Source organism: Chionomys nivalis, chromosome 8 (assembly GCF_950005125.1).
Source record: "Chionomys nivalis chromosome 8, mChiNiv1.1, whole genome shotgun sequence".
NCBI classification, from domain to species: Eukaryota; Metazoa; Chordata; class Mammalia; order Rodentia; family Cricetidae; genus Chionomys; species Chionomys nivalis.
The window spans coordinates 35,188,100-35,215,215 of NC_080093.1; the positions used below are offsets into that span (position 1 = coordinate 35,188,100).

General features: G+C 48.5%; 1 protein-coding gene across 1 annotated transcript; it reads right to left on the reverse strand.

Moving 5' to 3' along the window:
* Positions 1-387: 387 nt before the first annotated feature.
* On the reverse strand, positions 388-25,526 carry Klf9 (KLF transcription factor 9). Its single transcript, XM_057777966.1, has 2 exons — positions 24,145-25,526; positions 388-2,159 (listed from the first exon to the last, which is right to left on the reverse strand). The coding sequence occupies exons 1-2, from the start codon at positions 24,647-24,649 to the stop codon at positions 1,930-1,932; spliced, it is 735 nt and encodes a 244-aa protein (XP_057633949.1). The 5' UTR covers positions 24,650-25,526; the 3' UTR covers positions 388-1,929.
* Between the last annotated feature and the right edge of the window lie 1,590 nt (positions 25,527-27,116).

Consider the following 27,116-nt stretch of genomic DNA (forward strand, 5'->3'; position numbering starts at 1 on the left):
TCATGGACTACTCCCAGTCCCTAATGTTAAAAGCAGTTCTCTGGATAGAACTCCTGATGCGACTCCATTGGTTAAACAGAAAACACTGTGCTAATGATGGCTGCTGTACTGGAAGTCGGAGTCAGCTGTGCCCCGTGCCCACTGCAGGAGCACCCGCTGCCGGGATGGAAGTGAGCCTCGCTGGGTGAAATGTGGAGCTCGCCATAGGTGAGAACCCCGAGTTTGTACACCATGTGCGGCACATGGCTAAACTAGAGTGCACCGTAGCTCTCTGTGCTAGATAGCAGGTAAAACCGTCAGAAAGCGTCTTTCTGAAGGAAGAAAATGTAAACATTTCCCCACGATCACTGCTGACTCCCCTCGATTGAGGTTTTTGTTTGTTTTCGCTTTTTGTTTTTTTTTTTTTGCTTTTTTTTTTTAACTATGAAAACTGAGTTTGTTTTTCTGGCCGTTTTCAGTAAATGGCATAGGATGGAGATAGTGGTTTAGGCCACTGTTAGACACCTAGATCCGAGCGAAGGAGTGGAAGGCTACGGATGCAGACAGCTGGTGGTGTGATGTTACTCACGTGTGTCTCTTCGACCTGTGCTCACCAGAAGGGGCTGTTCTGCAGGGTCGCCTCTGAAGTTATTGTGGCGTCTTCCCTTGGTACTTACTACCTATGGGGGCAAACTGTTTTTGTTTTTCATCTTTCAGCTCCCGTTCCTTTGATAACAACTCTTACACCTCATAGGAGCACAGGAAGGCGACCAAGAAACATACCCCCACCCCAAACAAAAACAAAAACAAAACAAACAGGCATTCCAGGCCTGACAATGGTTACGCACCCATTTATCAACTAACACTAGAAAGAGCCGGAAGCTCTCGTTCTGTGTCCTGGTGTCGTGAGTGTAATAAGATGATGTCATCTGAAAGGACGGGGAAATTCAAACAAATTCATGAAAGCTCAAACTGTTTGCTCACTTTTGCATCTTTCAAAACACCACCTTCCTCTCCCCTCCTCTTCCTCCTCAGCATGTGTTTTATACTTTCTGCCCTCACAGCTCTGCTACAGGTTCTCAGGGAAACGTGTATTACTGTAAGATAAGCAGATTGTAACGTGGTGCCAAACAGAACGTCTGCTTCTACCCTTAAAGCACGTATTTACCTTACTCACCCTCGGTCTTAGAAAACGAAAGTGCAGTTTATGTTCCGATAGTACGAGTCACACAAAGCAGGGCTGGAAAGCTCCGGACTACCGTGACCTCGCGAAGGTCTGTCTTGATTAGTGTCAATTCGGACTCTGCTTATCCATTGACTATAAGTAACATTTTGTTTGTTTTCAAGTCTTTAGATGACAGATCATGCTGGAGTAGGTGTGCTCTTGCTTGCATAAAAGACAGCTGTGCTATGGAGGGTTGTTTTTTTTTTTTCTTAAATCTCAAACGTTAAAGTGATTCAGGAAAGTGGTTCTGCTAAACAAACTGAAACACACTGGTCGGTACATTAAAAGAGAAGGAAACGATTCTGAGAGTCAACAAGCATCAAGGACCCAGAGTCACTGTGGGAGGCCAGGGGTCAACTCACCCAGTCAGACGTATGTACACCAGTGTGAATCTTCAAACGCCTACCCCGAGTCTTGGCCTTGCCCCCCCTCCCGCCCACCCCCAAAAACAAAGAAGAAAATACCAAAAGCATTTGCCTGCCCTCCAACAGTCAAGAGACGGTTCCAAGTTGCCTCTGCAAGGGGACCAAATGTTGACTTTGATTTTAGGCTACCGTGTGCTTTTTGGAAACAGTACAGGGAGAGTATCAGAATAGTAACCAAAGAGTAGTGACCTCCTGCGGCCAGCACCCCTCGGCTGGGGCGGGCTTCTGTCTGTCTGTCTGTTTCCTGGGAGCTTTGTCTTTCTGGGGACCATCTCTGCCTGGCTGCCATGGGGAAGCACCTCACAAGGGGCTGGCAAGTGCCTTTTTTGATCGTTTGATCATGCTGGGGTGGAACTCGGTGTGACGCCGGGCATGCTTGGTGAGGTGATCACTCCTCATGAATCTCTTCTCACACAGCGGACAGCGGAACTGCTTCTCGCCAGTGTGGGTCCGGTAGTGGCGGGTCAGCTCATCCGAGCGCGAGAATTTTTTAAGGCAGTCTGGCCATGTGCAGGGAAAGGGCCGTTCACCTAAGAGAAGGGAATCAAGACAGAACACTGTTTAAAGGGCACGTCAAAAACATTATGAAGGCCATCTATGAGTGACAATCGCTGTAACAATGAGGAGCTGTAACAAAAAGGAGAAACTTCTTGTCATGAGTTTTATGGGCTCTGCTGCATTTCTCCCAAACTCTCAGTTGAAGTCCTAAACCCTCACACACATCTCAGAATGTGGCTGTATGGTTGTCCCCTATCCATGGGGTCCCTAGCTGGATTCAACCAATAATGGATGGGAAAATGTTTGGAAAGGAAACACTGTCTCATGTACTGACTTTTTTACTGTCATTTTCTTCATGATGGAACACACATTTACACTATTACATTCATTACATTACATTCTATGCAAATACTTGCATCGTTAAAAAGTTCAAAAAAATTTTAAAGATATGTATGTGTGCACATGGGCATGTGTGTTAGGGACACTCATAAGGAGGTCGGAGGGCACGTTTGTGGCGTCAGGTCTTTTCTGTTTTACCGGGGCTCTAGGATTGAACTCAGGTTACCAGACTTGCACGGGAGTGCTACCTGCTCAGCCATCTCACCATCCTAAATGCTCACATTCGAGGTCACTGAGGGGTGGGGGTGGACCTTTATCCCAGGACCGGTGTCCTTGTAAGAGGGGACATGAGAAAGAGTACAGTGAGATCCCGAGAGAGACCTTGGTGAGCATCCAGCCTCCAGATCAGAGATGACTGCTGACTCAGCCATAGGATGTCTGTGGTTCTTCCTTCTGGCAGCCCTGGCAAGTTTGGGTGGGGGGGAGGGATGGTCGAGAACACTCTAAACAAATAAACTTGGTGCCTGCACCCAATGCTCACTCACAAGCCTTTCTTTCCTCCCTTTTAATTTTATCCTATACAATTGTTGGTTTCATGAGCTCTTCAGATCAGGCCAAAGGTCAGGCCCTTTCTGCTCTATTTCCTGTTATTGTAGAGATGAAAGTAGAGAACCGAGAGGCCACCTTCCCTCCCACAACAGGCATTGCCCTTAGACGTCCCCAGGACTGTCGCCACCCCGCATCTACCAGCAAGTCTGATGGTAGGAAGCCACTACCTGTGGAGGCGGTGCTTGAGGGTAAGTTACACAGACTTCTTCGTTGTGGTGAACTGTGCGCTCCTGCAAAGCTATCTTCTGAGTGTCTCAGCACCTGGCCACCACTGCTCACTAGCTGTCTCTTCCTCAGAGTAAACACTCCCTCCACGCCCCTCCCATTACGTGCAGGCAGAGAGCTAGGGCCACCCACTCAGTGCTTCCCTGGATCCCTTCTCACGGGGGTCCCCCACATGGCGGCCAGCATACAGTTGAGAAAATGGAGATTTGCAAGGTGAAGGCTCGGAAGCCTTGAGCTCACTGTCTGCCCAATGTCAAACCCGGAGCTTCTAGCTACTTGGCTGTCCTGCCTTTTGTGAGTCATGAGGTCTTGACACTTTTCACACATCCTTCCTGGTTCTGACTGCTTTCTTAAGGTTGGAGTCGCACCAAATTGTGCCACAGTCCGACCTGGAAGACATGCTCATCGTGGCATTAGAGATACCCACCCTCTTACACACCCACCAAGATCCTAGCAAGGGGGGTGGGATCATACCATCATTCCAGAAGGACACATACCAGCACAAAAGCAGACTACACTGGTTAAGACTAGGACCTCAGTTGCTCTTGCAAGTACCCGTCATCGCATTGCTCTGGGACCACCTGCCTGCCCTTCACACTGTTCCAAGCACAGTCCAAGCCAGCTGCTTTGTACACACAGGACACACAGGCTCCTGTTTCGACACAGCTCTCCAGACACGCCTTCGGTAGGTGTGAGGAGCGATCATTTTCTCACTCCTGTCCCCAGGCTGGCCTGAAGCTGGAAGGACACTGCGGAGGCTGGGAGCTGTCCAGCACGACGCCCCTGAGTCATCAGAAAGACACTCTCCCTTCTTCACCTGCACTGACAAGACGCAGAAACAGTGAGGCCAAGCCAGCCAACAGTCCAGGCCTCGCAGGAATCTAAACCTGCTACCTGCGGGCATTTCTGTGCTCCAAGCAGTGCCCAGGTCTAACACTGCACAGCCTAACCATGGACTAAGTCCTTACAAGAATGCTGGAGCTAACCACAAATGAGAGTAGAGAACCAGGAGTGATATTGCACAGAGAGTTCCCGAGGCGGGTCAAGAAGAAAAGGCAGCGAGAAAGTCTGCACTCAGCAATCCAAAGCAAATCTAAAACAAGCAAAAGCAGGGGCTGCAGACTCTTGACGAGCAAGAAGCATTGCACCAACTTCAGCAGACCTTGGAGCACAAGTCGAAATCCAGATTGTAATAACTCTCTAGGATTGAGCTTCTTGTGGCAAGGAAAATATTCTATATGACTTTTGTATTACCTGCATTTATCGAATGCCCAATACCAGTGTGTGTGTGTGGGGGGGGGATCCAAGACCCCTACCCCAACATGGATACCATAATTTAAAGACTTTCAAGTCCTTTGCATAAGACTGTGTATTTTATAGTTCCATATATCATAAGTACATCATATGTATTTTCAATGATCCCTAAGTTACTTAAATAGTTGTTATATTTAATTGCTTAGGGACTAATGACAAGGAAAAAGATCAACATATGTCTAGTAGAAACACATTTTTCTGAATATTTTTATCTGTATTTGACTGATGTGGAACTGATAAACTGATGTGGAACCCACAGATGCAGGGGCCAGGTAGGTGTTACAGGGGTGTATTTATTTCCAGACACTATTACTGACCAAAACCTTCTCAGAAGTTAGGTCACGGGGGCTGGAGAGATGGCTCAGCAGTTAAGAGCACTGCCTGCTCTTCCAAAGGTCCTGAGTTCAATTCCCAGCAACCACATGGTGGCTCACAACCATCTGTAATGAGATCTGGTGCCCTCTTCTGGCATGCAGGTATACATGCAGACAGAATACTGTATACATAATTAAATAAATCTAAAAAAAAATCTTAAAAAAAAAAGAAGTTAGGTCACTGAAATAGACTTCAGGACTATTCTAGAATTAGGTTGCAACAAAGTCCTTCTAACTGCAAAGAAGCATCTACAGGGAAATGTTCTTATAAACAATGGTATGTTAAATATATAATAACAAAGCCAAGCAGTGGTGGTGCATGCCTTTAATCCCAGCACTTGGGAGGCAGAGGCAGGCTGATCTCTGAATTTGAGACTAGCCTGGTCTGCAGAGTTAGTTCAAGGACTGCAAGTGCTACACAGAGAAACCTTGCTTTGAAAAAACCAATAAATAAATAATACGTGAAAATAAAAAGACAAACTGGGATTGGAGTCCTAGTACCCAGAAGATGGAGACAGGAGAATTATGAGTTCATGGTAGCCTGGGCTGCATAACATAAATCATATCTTTTAACATATATATAGAGACATAGATAGATATAGATATTATAGATATAAAATGGGGAAAATATAGCAGAATTCACAGAATAAGCTTCAAACAAAAAAGAGACAAAAGCTCTTGCTTTCACCCTTAGAAGCTCTAGCCACTGCTCTATGATGCTCAGGAAAAATGGCGAGAAGACCTAAAATAAAGCTTCTGTCTTCCCAGAGCTTGTCAGTGAGGTGGCTTTCTTGGCAGCGTGCCATACGGGTTAGTGTTCTCACCGCACCTGCAGCCATGTGTCAACTGAGTCGGGTGAAGGAGGGCTAATCCCACGATTTGTGTCTGCATCCAGGGAAAATGTTCCTAAGGGCCACTCTGTTGGCAGAGTTGCCAAGGAGAAAGGGACTTCCCTCATTTAGAAGACGGCTGCACGCTGGGCATGGTGGCACACGCCTTCAGTCCCAGCACTCACGGGGCAGAGGTAGGGAGATCTCTCTGCGTTCCAGGTCAGCCTGGTCTACACAATGAGCTTCAGGACAGCCAAGGCTATTATACAAAGAAACTCTAACTCCAAAACCCAGAAAGAATAAAGAAAGAAAGAAAAAGATGGCTACAGAGAAGTGTCACCGTGCAAAGTGTCACGAGTCAGTTGTAGGGACCACAGGAACATTCTTCATGCTTATATAGAGAGAATTCAAGGGTATTTAGGGCTCATTCTCACAAGACTCACTTCCAATATGGCCTGTCACCATTTGTGAGTCTTCCCACTGCTCTTAATGGAGGTGCTGAAACACTCGTCCCCCAAGTATTTCAGAGAGAAGAGGCTAGCCCAGATGAGCCAAGAACAGCCTCTGTGGGGCCCATTTCACCTGTCCACCAAAGCTGACAGTTCATAAGCAGTTAGCAAAGCGAGATGCTGCCGTCAACAGCAGGTATGAGTCTTATGGAGTATGTTTCGAAAAAGACATCAGAATGTTGAAAAAGCATTCACCAGGGCTTAGCAACCCATAGCCTACCGTCCAGATCTCTTGCCAGAAGTCAAGACCAAACGGTTAAGAACGAGAGATGGCACCTCGTGTCTGAGAAAGTGAGATGAAATCAGCATTCGTGGCTACCTGATCCTGGGTTTTGGTAGGGCCCACGGTCACCTGAAGAGTGGTATCTTGACAGTCACGCACAGGCGGCATGATAAAACCAGCCAGTGGTGTACATGCAGGTCTGACTCTGCGGGAACCTACTTACTGTTTACTCCTCTTCACCCCAGCAAGCCTTTGCACAGAACCTATTATGAGATGCATGATGATGTGAACGGCGGAGACTAGATGTCACTGACAAAGTGATAACGAGGTTTGCACTTAATGAAGCCTGAAACAGGAGCCAGGCATGGTGGGCACACCTGTAAGCTGACTCTCGGGAGGCTGAGGCAGGAGGCTTGCCACGAGTTTCAAATAAGTCTGTGTTACACAGCAAAAGCCCATGTCAAAGAAAATAAGAAGGAGGGAGAGAAGGGGAAATCACTATGCAGAGAGGAGCACAGGGCTGCAGGGAACAGACTTTGCTGAGAAGGGAAATGAGGGCTAGGAACTTGTGTCCTGTCATGTCATAGTTCTGCTCTAAGGGGGAAACCAAGTCAGGCGCACTCTTTCACCTCAGTGCTAAGATCAAAGGGCAATGATCAGCCTTCTCCGTGATAGTCAGAGCAAGGCATGCATCAGTCAGAGGGTCCTTATGCCAGACCGCAGCATTTATGAGTGTTACCCTTCTCCTGGGGGGAATGCAGGCTTGTGCTAGAATTTGTTTCTGGCCTTCTCAGGAAAAGCACACCCAGAGGCAATAACAATAAGCTCTGCCTTTCTGGAGCAGAGCTGCTAAGAGCCCAAGCCTCTGAATTCTCATTATTTACATCACACTCCCCGCCCCCCTCGGCACAAGCTAAACACCTCTTTCTTACAGGCTCTTCCGGAGTATAAAGTTAACTTGACCAAAAAAGCTACTGAACTTGGCACAACATGAGTAACAGACTTTAGATGACCAGGCCTGCAGAATGCTCCCAGCCCACCACGGCAGGAGACAGGCTGAGCTGGGCCTTCCAGCTATGCTCACAAAGGGCCCACATTGCTTCTCAGAAGGAACTTCCTGGCTGCTAGCAATTAGTCAGTCCTAAGGGACTGGATCTCAAAGGCCTCTCAGTGAGGTTCCTGTGCTGAAGGCTTGGTGGCCAGCTGACGGTGCTATCAGGAGGTGATGAGTTGGCCAGGAAATGGAGCCTCACGGGGAAGTTAGGTCATTGAGGGCATGTCCTTGAGAGGCATACTGGGACCCTGGCCCCACTTCTCTCCCAGTTTCTCAGCCATCATGGGGTGAATGTCCTCCATTATCCCCCACACTTCCACTATGAAGCCTTGCTCACATAGGCTCAAAGAAACCTAGGCAAGCCACCATGGGCTGAACCCTCTGAAACCATAAGTCAGCTAAAGCTTTTATTTTGTCACAGCAATGGAAAGTCAACGGATAAAGCTCATTCCTACTGGGAAAATCCTGAAGGGAATGGAGCTGAGACTCCATATATGAGAAGGAGGCAGAGAGCTTGGCAGGTACACGGCCTTCCCAGCCCCACGCAGGCTCTCCTGGGTTCTCAGGGTCAAGGCTACCACTGAGGTCTGAACCTGAAGTCAGAGAGGCCTTTGTTTTCGATAGCTCCTTCTCCCTGGATTTTCTCAGCTTCCCTTCCTTAGTCAGAGAGGGCTCAGAGGAGGTCTAACGTTGTCACGTCACGGTTCCAAATCCAAAATCAAATGTTCTCACTGTTTCTTTCTGGCCAAAGCCAACCAAGTTGGTAACAAATCTAAGAGAAGGAAGCTTCCTTTCCAGAACAGAACCCCACACGTGTCAATCAAGAATCATAGCTTCCTGCAAGTGCACAGAACCAAGCCTGCTTTTTCAGGAAAAACCGGTTTGTATTTGACAAGGAATGAATGAACGAATAAATAAATAAAACGCTAAAAGTCTATGGAAAAAAAGGGTAAATTTGGAATTGAAAAACACATTATTGCTAGTGCCCTTATAGATGCACCCCTTGACAGATGCACAAGACTTCATAAAACTTAAATGTTCCTCCCCATGAAAGCTTTCAGGAAAAGAGAAAGAAAATTATTTAGCAAGTTTAAAGAAAACAAATCCGAAACCTTCCTTCAGCATAGGTCAGTAGTAAAGAAGTCCAAAGCTGCCGGGGACACCTGGCCTGCCATTACAGCGGCTCTCTGTCCAGAGTGAGTGAAGTCTGCGACCTGCAGCTGACACAACCTTTCCGATGAAAAGTCACGACCACTGGGGGGGGGACCCCATCTAAGTTACAAGAGCAGGAGCCACGACTTTGGTATGGATCTGCTCGGGAGAATTCGGGATAGACCTAAAAATGAAGGCTCAGGACTTTCACAACTGTACCCCAAGAATAAAGAAAACACACAGCGGAAGAGCTCCCACGTCCTCGGGGGGCGAAACTCAGTGTGGGACACCACAGTTCTGCGCAAACTCATACCCAACATTCACACACACGGTGGTAAAAACTCCTCTTTCTTCAAACTTGACAAATTCCTGATGTCCACATATAAGGACAAATATGCCTTAGATTCTATGGAACAGTAAGTATTTGCCAGACTACTTATTAAAATATATTATTAAAGCTATAGTAACGAAGATAGTGAGACACCAGCTCAGCAACAGTAGAACTGAAAACAAACCCAAGAATCTATCAGGATGGAATACATGATTTAGTGCATGGTAAGCCCGAGACACTGCAGGGATTTTGTACATGGTAATGCAGTATTTCGAGTCAGTGGCCACATGTATTGTTTTCATGACAGGAACATCAGATAAAAAGTTAAATCTGCAGCCCTATTTTATAGTTTTTTACTTAAAGGAATTCTAATGGTCTATAAAGGTAAAAAGTAAACAAAATACAGATCAATGTTTTTATTTTTTTTAAATATTTATTTAATTATGTGTACAGCATTCCTTCCATGTGTGCCTGCAAGCCAGAAGGGGGCGCCAGGTCTCACTATAGATGGCTGTGAGCCACCATATGGTTGCTGGGAATTGAACTCTTAACCACTGAGCCATCTCTCCAGCCCCAGATCAATGTTTTTAAATCACGGTGGAATAAAGGCTTTCTAAACATGAAGCCATAAGCAAAATTCATGGATAGTTTTTCTTAGTTTTTGAGACAGGGTCTTTCTCTATGTAGTCTAATCTGGCCTCAAACTCACCATTTCCCTGCCTCAGAGTCTACATGACAATATATATTTATAAAACTTTTTACACATTATAAAACTTTATGAAACAAGAACTTAAGCAATGAATTCATGAAATTATAGCAGGTAATAAACTAGGATAGTGCTTGCTATAAAGACCCAAGTTCCAGGGGCTGGAGCCCTGGCTGCTCTTCCAGAGGTCCTGAGTTCAATTCCCAGCAACCACATGGCAACCATCTGTAATGAGATCTGGTGCTCTCTTCAGGCCTGCAGGCGCACGTGCAGACAGAACACTGTATACGCAATAAATAAATAAAATGTTTTTTTTAAAAAAAAGCTGGGCATAGCAATACGGACATGTAATCCCAGCACTGGGAAGGAAGACATAAGAGAGTCTAAAGCTTCCTAGCTGGAGCTGGGCGGTGGGTGGTGGCTCATGCCTTTAATCCCAGCACTCGGGAGGCAGAGGTAGGTGGATCTCTGTGAGTTCGAGGCCAGCCTGGTCTACAAGAGCCAAAGCCACAGAGAAACCCTGTCTCGAAAAACAACAAACAAAGAAGCTTCCTAGCTGGACCGTCTAGATGAACTGATGAACACACAGGGAGATCTTTGAGTTTCAGCCTGGTCGATACTGTGAGTTTCAGGATAGGCAGAGACTCCACTGAGAAAGCTTCGGTCGGGGTGTATTATATGAGAGAATAATAAATGTAAGAAATATGACAGTTGAGGCTCAACCTCTGGCCTTCACACATGCACCTGCACAGACATGAACACAAACACCCATACACACTCAGACAAAATCACAGTCTACTGTAATAAAAGTGGACAAAGACGCGAATAGGAAATTTACAAGAGGCACTAATGATCAAGCAATACTATACAACTAGGCATGGTGGGGCACACCTCTAACCCTAACACTCTGGAGGCTGATGTGGGAAGATAGCCATAAGCTTAAGGCTTAGACTACACGGTGAGACCTTGTCACAAATTAAAAAAAAAAAAAAAAGAAACCAAAACTCACAAAGTCAGGGATGGTAGCTCACATCTATAGTCCCAGTACTTGGGATACTGAGGGAGGGCTGCCATGAGTTTGAGACCAGTTTGAGCTACTAAGTGGGACTCTACCTCCAAATAAAAAATAAGGAGAAAGAAGAAGAGAGGAAAGAAGGAGCTGGGGGTGTGGGGTGTGACTCACTTGATAGAGTGGCGGCTTCCTAGCATGCATGAAGCCTGGGGTTCCATCTCCAAACCCACACAGACCAAGCATGGTGGTACATGCTTGTAACCACAGCACTTGGGAGACAGAGGCAGGAAGGTCAGAAACTCAAGCTCATCTTTACAAGGAGATCTAGTGAGCTTGAGGTCAGCAGAGGTTGGAAGGGGCAGTCACCTCCGTTCTCCTGGGCTGTCAAGTGCAGACACAGCAAAACCAGCGAAACAGACAGAGATATGAAGTTATCTAATATTGTAAAGAGCCTGGTGACATATACCTGCAACCCTAGCATTTAGCAGGCTTACAAACCCAAATCCAGCCTGGTTTATACAGTAAGTTCAAGGCCAAACTGAGTTATGTGAAGACATTGTTTCAAAAACTAATCAATAAATGTTTTCTATGTGAATACATACATTTACTGAAAACAGTGATGCATTTGAGCTTAGGGTATTCCACGGATCATCCAGGAGTCTTCCGAGATTGGCTGTTGTGGCACATGTCCATAAGTTAGCGCTTGGGTAGCTGAGACTTAGAGTCTGAGGCCTGACTCTGACTCAAAACAAGCAAACAAAAAAAGCCAGGTGGTTCTGAGCCTAAGGCCAGCCTATCCAGTGAACTCTAGGCTCCCCAGGGCTATTCATTGAGACCTTGTCCTAAAACAAAAGACCCACCCAAAACAAACAAACCAATGTGTTCTGTGGGAGCAGAGATGTATGTTTCCTATGGAGAAATTATTGGGTACCATAGGTGTCTAAGACATGGAAGAACTCATTAGAAGGGGGAGAACCTTTGGGGATATACATCTGCCGCCTCACACTTCCCACCCCTTTCCCTCCCCTTTCCATATGACCTAGAAATGGCCCTAAACAAGAACAAACGAAAGGCACCCCTCCTCCTGAGTGCTGGGTTATGCCCCACATCTGCAGGCTGCCCATCTACTGCCATCCTTACTAGGCAGAGGGCCAGTCCAAGAACACACCCTCAATCACGGTGCTTGATGTGGCTGGGTCCCACACGGATCCTCCCCGGCTGTCCACGGCCACCTTCCCTCCACCCACAGAGCATCTGCAGGGCAGAACACACACAGCTTCCTCCGTTCTCCCGAGCTCTTGTGCAAACCCAACCTAACCGTCTGTGAACTCCGCAGACAGAACCCCATCTTCTCCTAGGTAGATTGTTTTCAGGAATACTGGACTCAAAGATCAGGACACCATAGTCTCCTGCTCACCGGTATTGCCACACCCAAACCCGTTCTGAATGAGCAAGGTCTTGGCAGCCTCTGAAGGAACAGTCCTGCCCCCCACGGTTACCCATCCAAGTACCACTGCTCCACTTCTCCCCTGCAGTCTTTGTGGTTTTACTTCTTTTACTTTTGGCTTTTTTTTTTCTTTATTAGTGCTCAGTCTGTGGGTATCACCCATGCTGTGGGTACAACCCATACTGTCGGATATCGGTGGGAAGGGAAGCAACTTGTGCTCCAGTGTAGGATGTGGGTGTCTCCCAAGGCATACAAACTGCGTGGCAGGCACTTGGGATCTGTGGAGTAAACCTGCTTGCTATTGCTTGCAGAACCCCCGCACTCAAAAGAGCTGTGAGAAACCCACGGGCCAGCAAAACTCCAAGGAAAGACGGCAGACAGGATTCTTGAGCCTTCGGGTACTTAGCACAGCAGGAACTGAGTCCTGAGGCCTCATCTCGGGAAATTCTAAAACAGGTGCAGAGGCAAAATATGAACCCCAAACAGTCTGTTTTTCCCGAGACATTGTTTCTCTGTAGTTTTGGAGCCTGTCCCGGAACTAGTTTTGTAGACCAGGCTGGCCTTGAACTCACAGAGACCGCCCCCTCTGGAATGCTGGAAATAAAGGCGTGAGCCACCACCGCCCAGCTCAAACAGGTATTTAGAAACACAAGAAAGGTCTGCATCAGGGTCCACTTCGTTAGATGGCATTATTTAAGTTTGTCACAGAATTGAGAGCCGGAAGCTCCTAGTCATGCTCCAAAGGCCCCACACCCACACAGCTAGTTCCTCAGAGACCAGGTCCCAGCTTCCAGGAGCTGGTTCTCAGGTCAGCATGACTTCATCGGCCCAGTGTACTGTAGAAGATGTGAGAAATGAATGGCCAGTGGGCTTTCAATATCAAACAAGAAGCAAATGATCAATAACTAACTCAGACACACGGATCCTCTTCCTCACTCCATTTTTACGTAACATTGCTGACTTCTAACTGGCCGGGTTTCAGAAACAGCCAGCTCCAAGGAGCCACTGCACTAAAGTGCATGACCAGTTTAAAACACCGTTCGCATGCTTACTTCAATTTTGTACATACAAAGGGATGAGATGTGAGAAAAGAGCCAAGGCTCGAACTGAAGGCAGAGAGAAACTTTCCTGCTGGATTTTGCTTACGTCTTCCTGGCCCTTCTTTCCATATGCATTGCTGGAGGGCAGGGGTGGCATTGTTAAGGCAGTGAAGTGGCCACTCTGCCAGCTTTAAGTTTCAAAGTAACGGTTTTAAAATGTAGAACACCAAGTCTGGAGCTGTGGCACAGGCCTGAAATTCCAACACCTGAGGCTGAGGCAGGAGGATCAGGAGTTCAAGGTCATCCTTGGCAGCCAGGAGAATTATGACAAGCCTGGGCTACATGAAGCCCTGTCTCAACAGACAAAAAGCTATACACTTTATTCTTACTGGCCTTGGGCTTTCCAGCACTTCACCGACCTTAGAGTACACATGACCCCTGACCTATGATGGCTTTGCTTAGAATCTAAGCCTTAGATCCTTCAACACTGTGATAATGCAGAGGTTGGTATTTTGGTCATTTCCTGGGCTCAATACCCTCTGCTGATGCTGGGCAGCAGTAAGCTACAGCCCAACTCCCCCCGCCCCTGCCAGCCACAATCAGGAGAGAAGTCTTATGGTCCACAGGGGGCTGTCCTGCTAAGTTAGGATGTTTGAGGCTTACACGGGCCTTTTCAATGTTCTCTGTTATTTTCAACCTACAATAGGCTTATGATCAGAACAAGATTCGAAGAAGAGTATCAGTGCAGATGTCAGAGGTTTCTAGGGAGCACCGTTGCTCTTCACTCCCTTTTAATGACAGACCAGGAAGTGCTCAGGAAAAGCTGCCTTCTCTCAGCCTCTCCAGAACATAAGTGAAGCTTGTGAGAACCCAGGCGAGGCAGGCAACTCAAGGACTGGACTCCTGCCACCGAGTGAGTCGTTCCTCTCTGCAGACCTGGGTTTCCTCCCTTCCAAATGGGTAGAGAAGAGAAAGGAGTAGGTGCCACCCACTGGAGGAAGACAAGGTCACAGAGCCCAGGCTCTCACTCTGTAGTCGCTGAGTAGAAGCCCTCTTCTTCAGCACAGGGTATTGGTGAGGATGGGACATACAGTGGGTGTGTGACAGCCAGTGGAGACCACCAGGCTGCAGGAAGGCTTGTCATGTGGATGACCCTTCATGATGCCAGAGCAACAGGTGAGCCGGGTATTCCAGATGAGCTATCACTCAGGGGAAGAAAGGCAAAGGATCCCCAAATTAGAGTGGCTGTTTTGAACTTTACCCTAGATAGACAATACAATGTCATACATTAACAAGTCACTCCTATATTTCCAGCACTTGGGAGGCTGAGAGAGGAGGATCACCTTGAGGTTTGAGGCCAGTGTGGGTTATGGAATACTGTCTTTTAAATAAACTCACTGGCCCTAAATAGAGAAAGGACCAAGAACTTCTACACTGCCGAGACAGAGCCGTTTTCCAACAGCAGAAATGGGACGGCTGGTGTCTGATTCACTATACCCACTCTGCCAGCCAGCTAGGCTGAGGCAGATGAGGACGAAAAGTGACAGGTGATGCTACTCACCTGCCTCCAGCTTCCCCTCTGGGGACCAGAACAGTGCTGGTCCTAGGGTACGGCTCTGGTGACATAGTCTTACCCACACAGGTTCCATGAAACAGCCACTAACTAATCCCTGCAAGAAAATGAGTCACAGATTCCCTCGGCTTAGCGTTCATCAGCAAAGACGATGGAGTGTAGGTCTGAGCTCTCCAAACATGAAGCAGCCACGCTACCCTGTCCCCACAGGATCTGGCCAAGCGGCCCAGGTTGGCCTTGGATGCACTCAGAATTCATTCTTCCTGCCTGTCCATTCCCAATTGCTCGCACCAGAGGCATGCCCTTCACGCCTGGCTTCATTCTGCTGTTGTCTTTGAAATGATAGTGTTGTTAGAAAACTCCAATGGAATTATGGCAGCCCAGGAATTTAAGTCACTGTGTGTGTGTGTGTGTGTGTGTGTAAGCTGTTTTCGGTTTCTTACATTTATCGTGGTGTTTCTACTGAGTACTGTGCACAGTGAAAGGATTTTGCAATCTCGGTGGGAACCGCTACATAAACGGCTCATCTTTGCACACAGACCTTATCTATTAGTGCCGTGGATAATAAATGTTCATGCGAATGGAATTCGCTCCCTTAAGCACTGAAATGGAGAATCTGGAGTGACGATCATGTAAATACCCTTAAAGATCACGCTGCTCCTGATAAATTTGTCCCATGTGAATTTTTGGTCCTGGTCTTCTGACCGTCTCCTCGGGTAGGCCTGTGGGTGTGTGAGCACTTCCAACACGTGTTGAAATCACGTGTCCTCTGCAGTCTTGTCTGTCCATTCACTCATGGCCCATCTCTTCCGTTAAGCTCCAGAGAGCAGAAAAAATAAATGCTGCTCTTTGGTGCTTCCTGCTTGCAAGTCTACGTGGACGTAGGTGTTTGATTTGCTTTGTCTGGACTGTATTCCTTCTTCTTGTATGAAACAGTGCTCCTGTTTCCTCCTGCAACCAGCTCTTCTTCCTCTGAGTCCTTAGTAGCTGAGTTCACACCGTCAGACTCGGGAGGCTTGGATGTGCTGGAATCTGGTCCTGCCACACTGACGGCTTTCATAAGGGACACACAATTTATGCTCAGTCATGGCTTAGAGCCTCGGTTGTTTGCTGGAATCATTAGGAATGGGAAGTAGTCTTTTCGTGTGGCTTTGCTGAATTGGCAGGAAGTGAATCTGGTGTTGCTTGGCAGCCATTTTAGCACCATTCAGAGAGAAGCAGCTCATGAATGAAGCCAGAGCCAGCAACAGGGTGGCAAAGACACAGAGAGAAGGGACAGCGAGAAGGACACTGAATGCCTGGATCCAGCAACACCCTGAACCTGGAGCTCTACTTTTAATAATAATAATAAACACTTTTTAAAAAGCTTTGCTAAGTAGCCTTAGCCTAGGGTGGCCTCTAACGCACTGCAGTCTAAGGCCCCAACCTGCCAAATGTTGGGGCTGTAGGTGTATGACGTCATGTTTGGAGCACTGTTTTCTCCAAGTCTACAGACTTCCTTGTTTTCAACTTGTCTATGGATCCAAAACCCAGCTCTTGCAGGTGTAGTGGCACTGGCCTATAACCTCAGCACTCTGGAGGCCGAGGCAGGAAGTTTGAAGACAGCTTTGACGACAGTTTCAGGTTGGGCTGAGCTATACATAACAAAATAGGTTCTTTTTCCTGCTAGAATTAAACAATTTTGGATGACATGGTCAGAGTCAGTACTTCTGTTGACTTTCCTAACCAAGGCTCATGAAAAACATCTTCACAACACAGCTAGGACACAGAGAAGACAGCTTAAGCTGGCTTTGGGGGTCAACAAACACAAAAGAGCCACAAGAAACACGGAATCTTTTCTCCCTGGGAGAAAGCCACAGGGTTAAGGTCACCAGCCCTCACATACAACTCTTCGAACCTAGGAACACAGTAGAAAGTCCCAGCATAACTCAGACTAGGTTAACTATGTAGTCTGGCTCCTCCCATTAAATAAGAAAAACAGTATATTTCTTTCTTTTTTTTTTTTTTTTTTTTTTTTTTTTTGCTTTTTCAAGACAGGGTTTCTCTGTGGCTTTGGAGCCTGTCCTGGAACTAGGCTGGTCTCGAACTCACAGAGATCCGCCTGCCTCTGCCTCCCGAGTGCTGGGATTAAAGGTGTGCGCCACCACCGCCCAGCAAAACAGTATATTTCTATCTCAGGGACAGCTGTTTGTATGTGACACGTAAGCTGTTTAGCCCAGGACCGGACATACTACATACTCAACATGACAACACTCACAAAGTGACCATTGCCACCAGCATCTAACACACCTTTCACTAATCAGCCACTCAGTATCCTCTGACACTGGGTCCACCTAGAATGTTAAACAAAAATTCTAAGACTCTCAAGGGTTTCTGGGCTATATATATATATAAAGTGTTTACTTTTAATTGTAATAATTGTCAGCATAAGATGAGCATGCTAAATCTTTTAAATGTCTCCTCATCTGAACTTGGCCTCCTAACTTCATGACTATGTAATTACGGAGCTCCACTTCACAGGTAAGAAACCTGAGGTTCAGGGACATAAGAGCTTGGCCTGAGTCCTTGTGATAAGAGTAAGGGTATCAGGATAAGCCTATGGAGAGGATGCTAACAGCCAGTGCTCCCGTCCCAACCACAGTACCCTTGACTCCATGCTGACGGTAAAGGCGCCTCTGGAAACCCCTAACCTAGCTCCTCTGAGACAACTGACAGGCCAGAGCCACTTCGTCACTGGTTGAAACTTAGCAGAGTTGGCCCCTTGGAAAGGACAGATAGTCAAGTTCCCCCACCTTTCTCTCATTGTTCTGGGCAACACCTTCTGTATAATTCTTTCCTGTCTGCACCCACATCTGTATAACTAACTCCTCCAAGGGACTGGGCACATCTGGCCCCTGTGGTCAACCTGAACTCATGTGCACATACCCACAGGCGTCCGACACACACCTTCACATAACTAAAAATAAGCAAAATGTCTATCACCTCAGGTCAGCCTTTGGGCCGATTGTCCCTGTGCCTGCCTATCCAGCGGCTCCCACTTGTCACAGACTTCCAGAAGCATCTGTTCACTTCTATGAAGAGGGAGGTTCCAGAACATGTCTAAACTTCACTGAAGACAGAACACAGCACTGTCTGCATTTCAAAACCTAGTCATTAATTTTGTATGGTATAAGATCCCATGGTTTTATTTTAATCTATTTAATTTAAATAACGTCTTCATTTTTTCAAAGGACTCAGTCGGGCCAGTCAGGGATGAATTCCACTCTCCGGGTCATAGCAGTGATCATTCTCAACCTTACTTTAAAAATAAACTCAGGGTGGGAGGTGCTGGCATACACCTATAATCCTACCACCCTGGAGGTAGAAGCAGACAAATCCCTTAGTTCAAGGCCAGCCTGGTCTATAGAGTGAATTCCAGGACAGGCAGGCTATAAAGAGAAACTCTATCTCAAAAAAACCAATAATAAAAACAAAAAACCTGGGGATATACTGCAATGGTCACTTGCCTAGCCCTCGGGAGGTTCAGGTTCCATCTCCCAAGTCCAGAAAACACATTCATTCACTCAAAGACCCAGAAGCTCTGGCCTAGGAGAATGAAGTGGGAAACCTTTGGATTCCAGGTCCAGGTTCTCATTTTTTACCACAGGCTTCCAAAGACCGAGGGGCCTGGGAAGAGGGAGGAGCCCAGGAAAAAGGGAGTTTGAAGGCACACCTAACAGGTGTTCAGGCACAAAAGAAAAATGAATGTCCAGGAAGACCCCAGAAAAAGAAATGCTTCTCCCATCCCTAGCGGGGAACCCCATCCTCTTCGTTGATGTTAGTCCTTGCTGAGGAGGCTGCTTGAGGCCAAGACAAATGCTCACTCTTGGCCTAAATGTACCAAAATGGTATTGAAATCTAGGAGCCTTCCAGGAAGGGAGAGCAACGGCTATCCCAGAGCTTTGCCTGGGACTGCTTCAGTAGTGGAGTTGGCTGGTAATCAAAGGGCAGAGGCCAGGCCACTTCACCAAGCCCCTTTACCCAATTAATTCCCCTACAGCAGCATTTTAGGCCTAGATATAAAACAACAACAAAAATAAAGCCTTGCTAATTACAGAGTCAAAACCTCAGGAACTCACAATGGAGGCAGAACTGAGCACTCCCAGAAGCAAGCTGGAAGCCACAGGCTTTAACGTTTTCTCCTGAGAACTGCAAGCACTAGAAGATTCCCGGATAAGCTCAGTCACATGCCAGCGAAGGCAGGAGGGCTTCTGTATCTTGGCGGTGTGCCTCCAAATCTCCCAAGTTCCTCCAAAGGCTTTAGCAGAATAAGCCCATCTCAGAGGGTGGGCACTTGCTCTTTTCTAGACAAAATGATGGATGAGATGACCTTTCAAGGTCAGTTCCAACCTCCAAGGCCTATTCTTTTCAGACCAACAACTACTGCCTCCAAGCGCTCTTGAGTTAGGCCCAGGTCTGTGACTAACTTCCAACAAAAAGTGGGGCGGACTGGGAGCCAGGATTACCCAAGACCACTGCTGGAAGGATCTCTTTCCTATTTTAACATCAGTGGGTTTTTTTTTCTCCCCCCCTTCTTTTTTGCCTCTCCTTTTTGCGTGTGTTGCATAGAAACAGAAAGTGCCTTTGTACCAATTACTAGGCATTAATTTACGCTCCTCCGTGGGCGCTGGGTTTGCTGGAGAAACACTAGGGAAGGGTGGGAGGGTGATGTGGGGGAGGTTTCTAGCTGTAAGCTCCCCCCCCCAACCTTGAGAATAGATAAGGCATAAGAGAGAAAATAAAAACCAGACTAAGAAACACAACAGGCCCCGAGTGTTGTTTTTCAATACCAACAGTGCTAATGGTCGGAAGGCATCCAGAAACCGAGCTGAAAGCAGGCTCCAAGCAGAGCTAGCCCTGTGGTTTTAGGGGCTTCTGAAAGCGCCTGGGAAGCATCTGCCCACTTTTCCTCTCAATGAACTTATTAGGGAAGATCACCGTCCTATGATGTTTCTCCCTGGGAAGTTCACTTTGGGAGTTTCCCACAGACCCTGCAGAATGACTGGTTCTTGGGATAAGCATCAACAGCTGCGACAGGAATGGAGTCCAGAGGTCCACTTCCCTCCCGTTGTAGCATTGTGTCTGGAGGCAATGGGGTGCCACCATCCAGAGGGCCCCATTTCCTCTGCTGCCTCCCTCCTCCAACCCTGGGCGCGCACATACACACACACCCACTCCTCTGAGAGGGAAACCAAGGAAACACCCACGTGCTTTGTAACTGGACCCCATTTGCATTTCATGCTGTGAAGCAGGGATCCTTGCCAGCTTCAGAAGAAGCCTCTCCCAGGCCACCCTGCTTTGCCAACGCTAGGGCAAATAAGAGATGGAGGACTCCTGCATTTAACTGGTCCTTCTTCTCTTCCAGACTAGGAACAAGAGTCACCAAGGTGGGTCTCCATCTCAAGGGGAGATTTCAACTAGGCCAAATAACCAAAGGCCACCCTGTTCCGGACTCAAGGGAAGAGCACCTTATCTGGAATTCACTAACAACCCCACAAAACCATCTTCCCAGTGGGGAGCTGCGTGCGGCTCTGTGCTTGCTTCTCTACAGTTCATTGTTCTTTCTCCACACGGGGCATTTGAAGGTGGATCTAGACAGTCTCACTGGGGTAGGTGGGCAGAAATGGGCTCTTTGACAGATGGAAACAATCTTAGGTATTAGGACGATGTGTGGCCTTCTGAGGGGCACAGACCCTAAGTAGCTCTGTAATTTATCCTGCCAGTGTTAAGTCACCATAAGGTACAGGGTGGGCATTTGTAGAATAAGATCATCTCAAGTCTCCTCAGGGGACATGTAGTGGGAAAAAGAAGAGAAATACTCCTGTGGGCAAGTCATCTCCTCATCACTCAGTTGGGTTTCGATGTAAATACATCCGGGAAGGATGCAGTTTCTGAAATACTATTGCATATCGCTGTAGGAAGTTGTCTGGAAAGAACAAGGGCAAAGACCACATCTCCTTAAGGACCAGGGTACGGGGTTTCCCTTGTACTCATCAAAAGAGGAGAAAGTGATCAGGACCAAGAGACCACACTTTAGTCACTAAGGCCTCTCAGACAAGGGCTTGGGGCCACAGCCAGAGGTGGCTGTGGCCCTGAGACCCGGACTCCCTAGGCTTTTGTTTGGGTGCTAAGAATTGAACCCAGGGTCTTGGGCACACACTAAACATGCACCTCTAGCCCCTAAGTGGCTTCACATCACATGTCTGTTTGAGTCAGGGTCACACTTTGTAGCCCTGGCTGGCCTGGACCTTGCTGTGTATACCAGGGTGGCCTCAAACTTAGAGGGATCTACCTGCCTATGTCTCCTGAGAGCTGGAATTAAGGGCATGTGCCACCACATCCAGCCACACCACACCAGAATAACACTAGACTCTCAAACAGGTAACACCAAAGCTACAGGGAACAGTGAAAGAGACACGGGGTACCCGGAAGCAAACGTTTCCCCTGAGTTACAACTGACCAGTATGGACACTCCTGAGGAAGACCAAGCATTCTATTCCAAAATTGGAGGAAGGCTTCTGTTATGGACGTTTTGCCAGTACCTTCTGCCAGGCAGTTTGAGTATCCAAGGAAAAAGTGTAAGTCTGGTTGTACATGCCTGTAACTTCAACATTTGGGGGGTGGGAAGAGGGTGGTGGCCAGGAAGACCTCAAATTCAAATCCAGCTTAGCCAATTCAGCAAGGCCCCATCTCCAAAGGCCTGAAATAAAAATAAATCCATGAGATCCACCCAATATAAAGCAGTTCAAACCAACTGTTGCTAGGCAAGGATCCGGGCCCACTCACTATTTGCCAGATCTTCTGATTTTTCCAGAGAACAAGAAATCTGGCCTCATGCCAGAATCCTGATTTTTTCGATGCTGGTAACTAATGAAATTTTTATCAACTCTGTGCCGTCCACAGCAAACAAATCTGCAAAGCAAATTCTGCAGCCATGCGATCCAGTGTGCAAACCCCGAATTATTTAGACCTGTGGAGGGTCTCAGGGAATAACTGAAAGGCAAACCCGAGCCTTGGCCTCATTCAGCCACCTCAACTGTGTCCTTCCTCGGGACACCACCAAAGGAGCTCCACTGAATTCACTAGAACATTTTTTCAAATGAATCGACTTCTAAAGATGCTGGCGTCTGAAGCAGAGCAGTGTGAGGCTCTCTAAGGAAGTGAGCAGGCAGGGGGATCTCAAGGGAATGTGTGGAGCGGTACTGAACACGGGGGTGTGGCAGGGATTTCAGCTCTTAAGATTTTCACAGAACGCCTGTCTCCAGGCACCTTCAGGATTTAAGAACCAGCAGAAAGAAAATCAGGAAGCTCCTTGCCCCACCCAGCCATGATCTAACCTGAAGCTGTCTGAGAATCTGAATGCCTGAAACTCAAACTTGGCATGTGCCTCCTCGTCAGTACACTTTGGGCAACATCTGCAAAGGCTGGAGTTTTTGTCCACACTAGCAGGACAGAGAGTCCTTCACTCCCACCTCCCCCCCCCCAAACATAAATAAGACCCCTGCAATCACCACACCCCTAGAACCAAAAGAATGACTAGCATTTAAAACGGGAAGAGTATTTCTTTCACTTCCTTTTCCACTCCGTGTGAGGTTCTCCCGAAACAGCTGAGCTGACGTGCCTTATGGAGAATTAAAGAGTCGCGTGCATGCATGCACACATGAGCAGCCATTTCTATAAATGCCGGAGAAGAGCACTCAGCCGAAATGGCCCAGAATGCCGGGGAACTACTGCTGGGCCACGGAGGCACTGCGGGCCTCCCCTCGTACACCATCGGGCAGCCCTCCTGAAGGAGAAAATGCCTTTGCTCAGGGTGGCAGTGGGTGTCCACAGGAGCCACTGAACCCTGGGAACATGGCTGACATGGCCAGGCCCTCCCGACAGCTGTGGTAACTGGCTGAGTTCATAGACCACTCCTCGCCTCCCAGAGCCCTACTAAAAGTCACACCCTTCACTGGGAGGACAGGCCTCTCTTTAACTGCTTTACAGGTCCAGACTTTTAAGGGTGCTGCTCCACAAGGCAACCTAGATGCGGACCTCCCCAAGCACCTGTTTTTGTTGTTGTTGTTTGTTTATCACTAGGAAATTTAGATTTCTATGGGTGCTGGCAACCACCTCCAAGAGACTAGCTTTCCAAAGGAAGTAAAAAAAAAAAAAAAAAAAAGGAAAGGTGGTTACACAGTCCTTCCTTTAAAACACAAGCAAGGCCGAAAATCCCAAGGAGAGTACCATTTCGAAACCAAAACACCAAACCTTCACACCAAAAAGCCTCTACGCCTTGCCACACAATGCCAACAACTTCTTAAACATGCTGTCTCGGGGCAGACAGGAAAGGCCTGCTGCCTGATGATAGCAGTCCCAAACGACCCTTCCCCAGCCGACCAGACAGCACGAATGCCTGCCAGCCTTGCCTGCGCGTGTTTAATTGGAACAACCAGAGCCAGTTGACCAAGGTCCTTCTAAGTCCCTAAAGCCCATTCCACACAGCAGATGTCTTTACAGCCACGTCGGCCTGTGCTGCTGGGCCTACAGCTAGCAATAAGCGCCCCCACATTCAATCCCCGAGGCCTTGAACTCCAGCAAGAACCACACCTCTCTACTTAGGGTTCAGAGGTGCTACCTATTAAGTCACATGGGACCAGATCAGCACCGAATCACGTCAGTTAGGAAGGTTAACTAGTCAAGAAATTAATCCACCAACCATTCCTTCATCAGTCTCCCCTGCAGCCTGGAGCAGTTTTATTTTAAACCTCTCAGGGGACTCCTGGCCAAATTTAAAACCACCTTGGCAAGCCCTGAAAAGTAGCCGCCATCCAGCTAAATGAGTCCTTAGTCATCCCTAAAAGGATTCCACGCAGAGTGCGACTCCCCCCCATGCTGCGACCCCTTCGCTGCAACCCCACCAGGGAATGGAATAAAAGCTGCGCCATCTGACTGCCCGCCGCCAGCGTCTCCCCAGGTGGGGCGGCCCGGTGCGGGGTGCGGAGTCCCGGGGGCGGGGCGGGCATGGGAGGGGCGGTCCCGCTCCCCGCCAAGCCACACGCTCAGCCCGGCCGTTTGGGGGCTTTTGGGTGGCTCCTAAAGGTTGGGGTCAAGTAAGGAGAGCGTGCAAGAGTTAAGCAGCTTCTTCTCTAAAATGTTTGCAGCCTCTAGGCCGAGTGCGGAGTCCTGGGCGCCCAGGAATTCTGGTCGGCCAAAGGTTAGCTAAGCCCGGAGCGGGGGAGAGGCGACGCCGCTAACCTGTATGCACTCTGTAATGGGCTTTAAGATGGGAGGATTTTCCATAGACTTTCCCACAGCCACTGTAGGGGCACTTGTGCCTCTTTTCGGAGGCGTGTTTCCCCTTCGCAGCCACTCCAGAGTGGAGGAGGGAGAGCGGGCTGGGCGTGTTGCCAGAATCCTGTCTCTCCTCCGGGCTGTGGGAAGGACTCGACCCAGATTCGGTGGTCACGTCGCTGTCGGATCCTATATCCTCATCGGGACTCTCCAGACTGTCGCTGCACACCGAGGGGGTCTGGATGGGTCGGTACTTGTTCAGGTCCAACAAGCTCTTGGCGATGGTGACCAGTGTGCAATAATCCTTCCAGGTGTCCCCCGGGTCACCGTGCTCCTTGGTCACCTCGCGCTCAGGTAGTTGCAGTCGCTCGGTGTCCGGAGCGCCCCCATGCTCCGGCACCGCGGTGCGGTTGGAGATGGAAACCAGACACTGGGCAGCTACGAAGTCCATGTAGGCGGCCGCGGACATGGTGCGGGCGACGGCACCCCGGGCGGTGCGGCCAAACTTGACGGTGTCTGCGGAGCTTCGGCTCGCCCTACCTTGGCCACGGACGACGAGCCCGGTGCGGCGAGGCCGAGGGGGCGGGGGCGCGGGAGCTCGCGACTCGCGGGAGCGCCGAGGCGACCTCAGCCCCTCATCTTTACGTAACCGGCTGCGCCTCCGCACGCAGCAGCCGCGGCCAGCTCCGCCGCTGTCGCCGCCGCCCTGCCCGGCGCTCCGCGCGATCCCCCGACGGGCGCGCCCTCCTCCTGAGACGCCTCCTTGGAGAGATGCCACACGTGGCGGTCGCAAGTTTATTAGACTGCAAACGCGTCCGAGTCGCGGGGAAAGACAACTGCCAGGCAGGCGCACGACCTCGGCCGCCTCTCCGCCCAGCTCACGCCCCGGGGCATCAACCGAGTACGCGGAAGCGGGGGGCGGGGGCCGAGCGGGACGCCGCGCTTAGAAGACACTTCCTCCGGCGTCCGCCGACGGCCACCGAGCCCCTGGTCCTGCCGCGCCGCGCCGCTCCGGCATTCTCCAGCTCAGTAACAATTTCGCAGAATCCCATCACGTCACAATCCAGGCCCCCTCCAATTGGCCAGTGGGGAGGGTGATTCAACTCTGTTTACTTTCTCCCCCTGCCAGTCAGAAGGGCCCTTCGGTGGAGAGGTGCGTCTAGAACTGCGGCGCGCGGCCAATCCGACCGTTCCGTTCCGCCGCCGCGTGCTGCCCCTCCAGTCCCGAACGCTGACATTTAAAAGGGAAACTGCTCCGAGCCGGGCGGCGCATCCCCGTGGATGCCGCCCGGTCCGCGAGCGCGCCCACGCCTCCCGGCCCACGTGCCGGCTGGCGTGGCTTAGGGACGTATCTTCCCCCAGGCGGTTACACCCGTCCCTAGGGACGACACAGAACTTCAGCTTCGGGTTTCCAGCCCTCAAATAGTTAAGTGACTTCCTGCAAACGCTACAGTCCCAGCAACCAGTCTTCCAATCAAAAGTAAGTTGGTTGATGTCACTGGCATTGGCTCAGCCAATCAGAAGGGCGTTCCGAAAGCAAGCGCCCGACACTTGTAAACCTGCGGAGCTGTAGCGAAATTGAACAGATCTTTACTTTTTGTGTTGCTGGTGGTAACCCTGAAATATAGATGGGAGGATGTGTGATTAATAAATGCAGTGTGAATCTATAGTTTTAAACAAACCCTCAATATGGCAGGTCACGTCGTCCAAGGACAAACTCTGAAGCGACAGAATCAATTCGTTCTGGTTTGAATGGCAGCACTTTGGAGATGGTTAAAAGTTCTTCACCCTACACATAAACTATTAGAAATTCATCGAAAAAAAAAACAGCTAACAAAAGATCAGGTTCCATACTCAACGTACGCCTTGGTGTTTTGCTATGCCCCAGCGTTTCTACTGCTCCAAGCAGTCACTAAACCCAGGGGAGCGAAACTCCTCATTTGCATAACTTTAAAAATCCTTTTCTTTTTCAGGGACTCCTCCCAATTCCTTTCGGACACATTTCCTTCCTCTTGCTTTACAAATGTTGAAGAACAAGACTTTTCTGCTTTATCAGGTAGATAGTGGTAGAACTCAATAGAAACCACAGGGTTCCTGATTTCCAGCTCGGCTTTAGAAGAACCAAGCCCCTGTGAAATATTAACTATGTTAAATAGATTCTTAAGAACTGGAATCAGCCAGAAATCCTTACCAATTGAATCTTGTGGCATTACTTGATTAACAATTAGTGTGGCTTTGTCATGAATGCTGGGGTTGTTTTCCATCTTTGTAGCTGAGCAAAGAATCAAAGGCCATTATCCATAACAGGGGCATGCTATCAGGGGCACTGCTGATTCAACATCTGTCTACTTATTCTTGAGTATGAAAGGCTCTTGTTTCTATGAGATGCTAATTTCACAGTATCTAACTCTGACTCCCACTACTGATTCATCTTCAGTCTTTGGGATGCTTCCACCGGGTTCTTCTGGGTTTCAGATGAATCCTTCCAGTTTGAAGGTTAGAGCAGATTATTTCAACTTCTAAAGTGAAGCAGGAAAGACACACAAGGTCATTTCCTGGGAAAAGAACAAACAGAAAGGAGGGACTGGCCTGTGGAGAATTACCACCACCACCACATTAGTATCCCACCCCATGAAAGAATGGAGTCTTGCTCTGGGCCAGCCACCCACACACCACACCCTTGCACCCTCTTGCAAGTAGGCATACAGTTCACTAGATAACAGGGAAGCCATCTTGGATTTATTTATTTATTTTTGCATTCTAAGATCCTTAATTTCAGGGGAGAATTCACAGGAGCTGGCCATGATGGTGCACAACTGAAGTCCTAGTTAGGGACTGAGGAGGATGGAACATTTGAAGACACCAGCCTGGGGGTAAACCTGGACTAAAGAGTGAGAACATTTCTCAAAAAAGAAAGGGAGGGAGGGAGAGAGGAA

What these genes read in the sequence shown, in the direction of transcription:
- Klf9 (XM_057777966.1), bottom strand. Translation starts at nt 24,649, where the DNA reads ATGTCCGCGGCCGCCTACATGGACTTCGTAGCTGCCCAGTGTCTGGTT. An exon ending in CCATTACAGAGTGCATACAG is followed by an intron (nt 2,160 to 24,144) that starts GTTAGCGGCGTC and finishes CCCTTCTCTTAG; the next exon opens with GTGAACGGCCCTTTCCCTGC.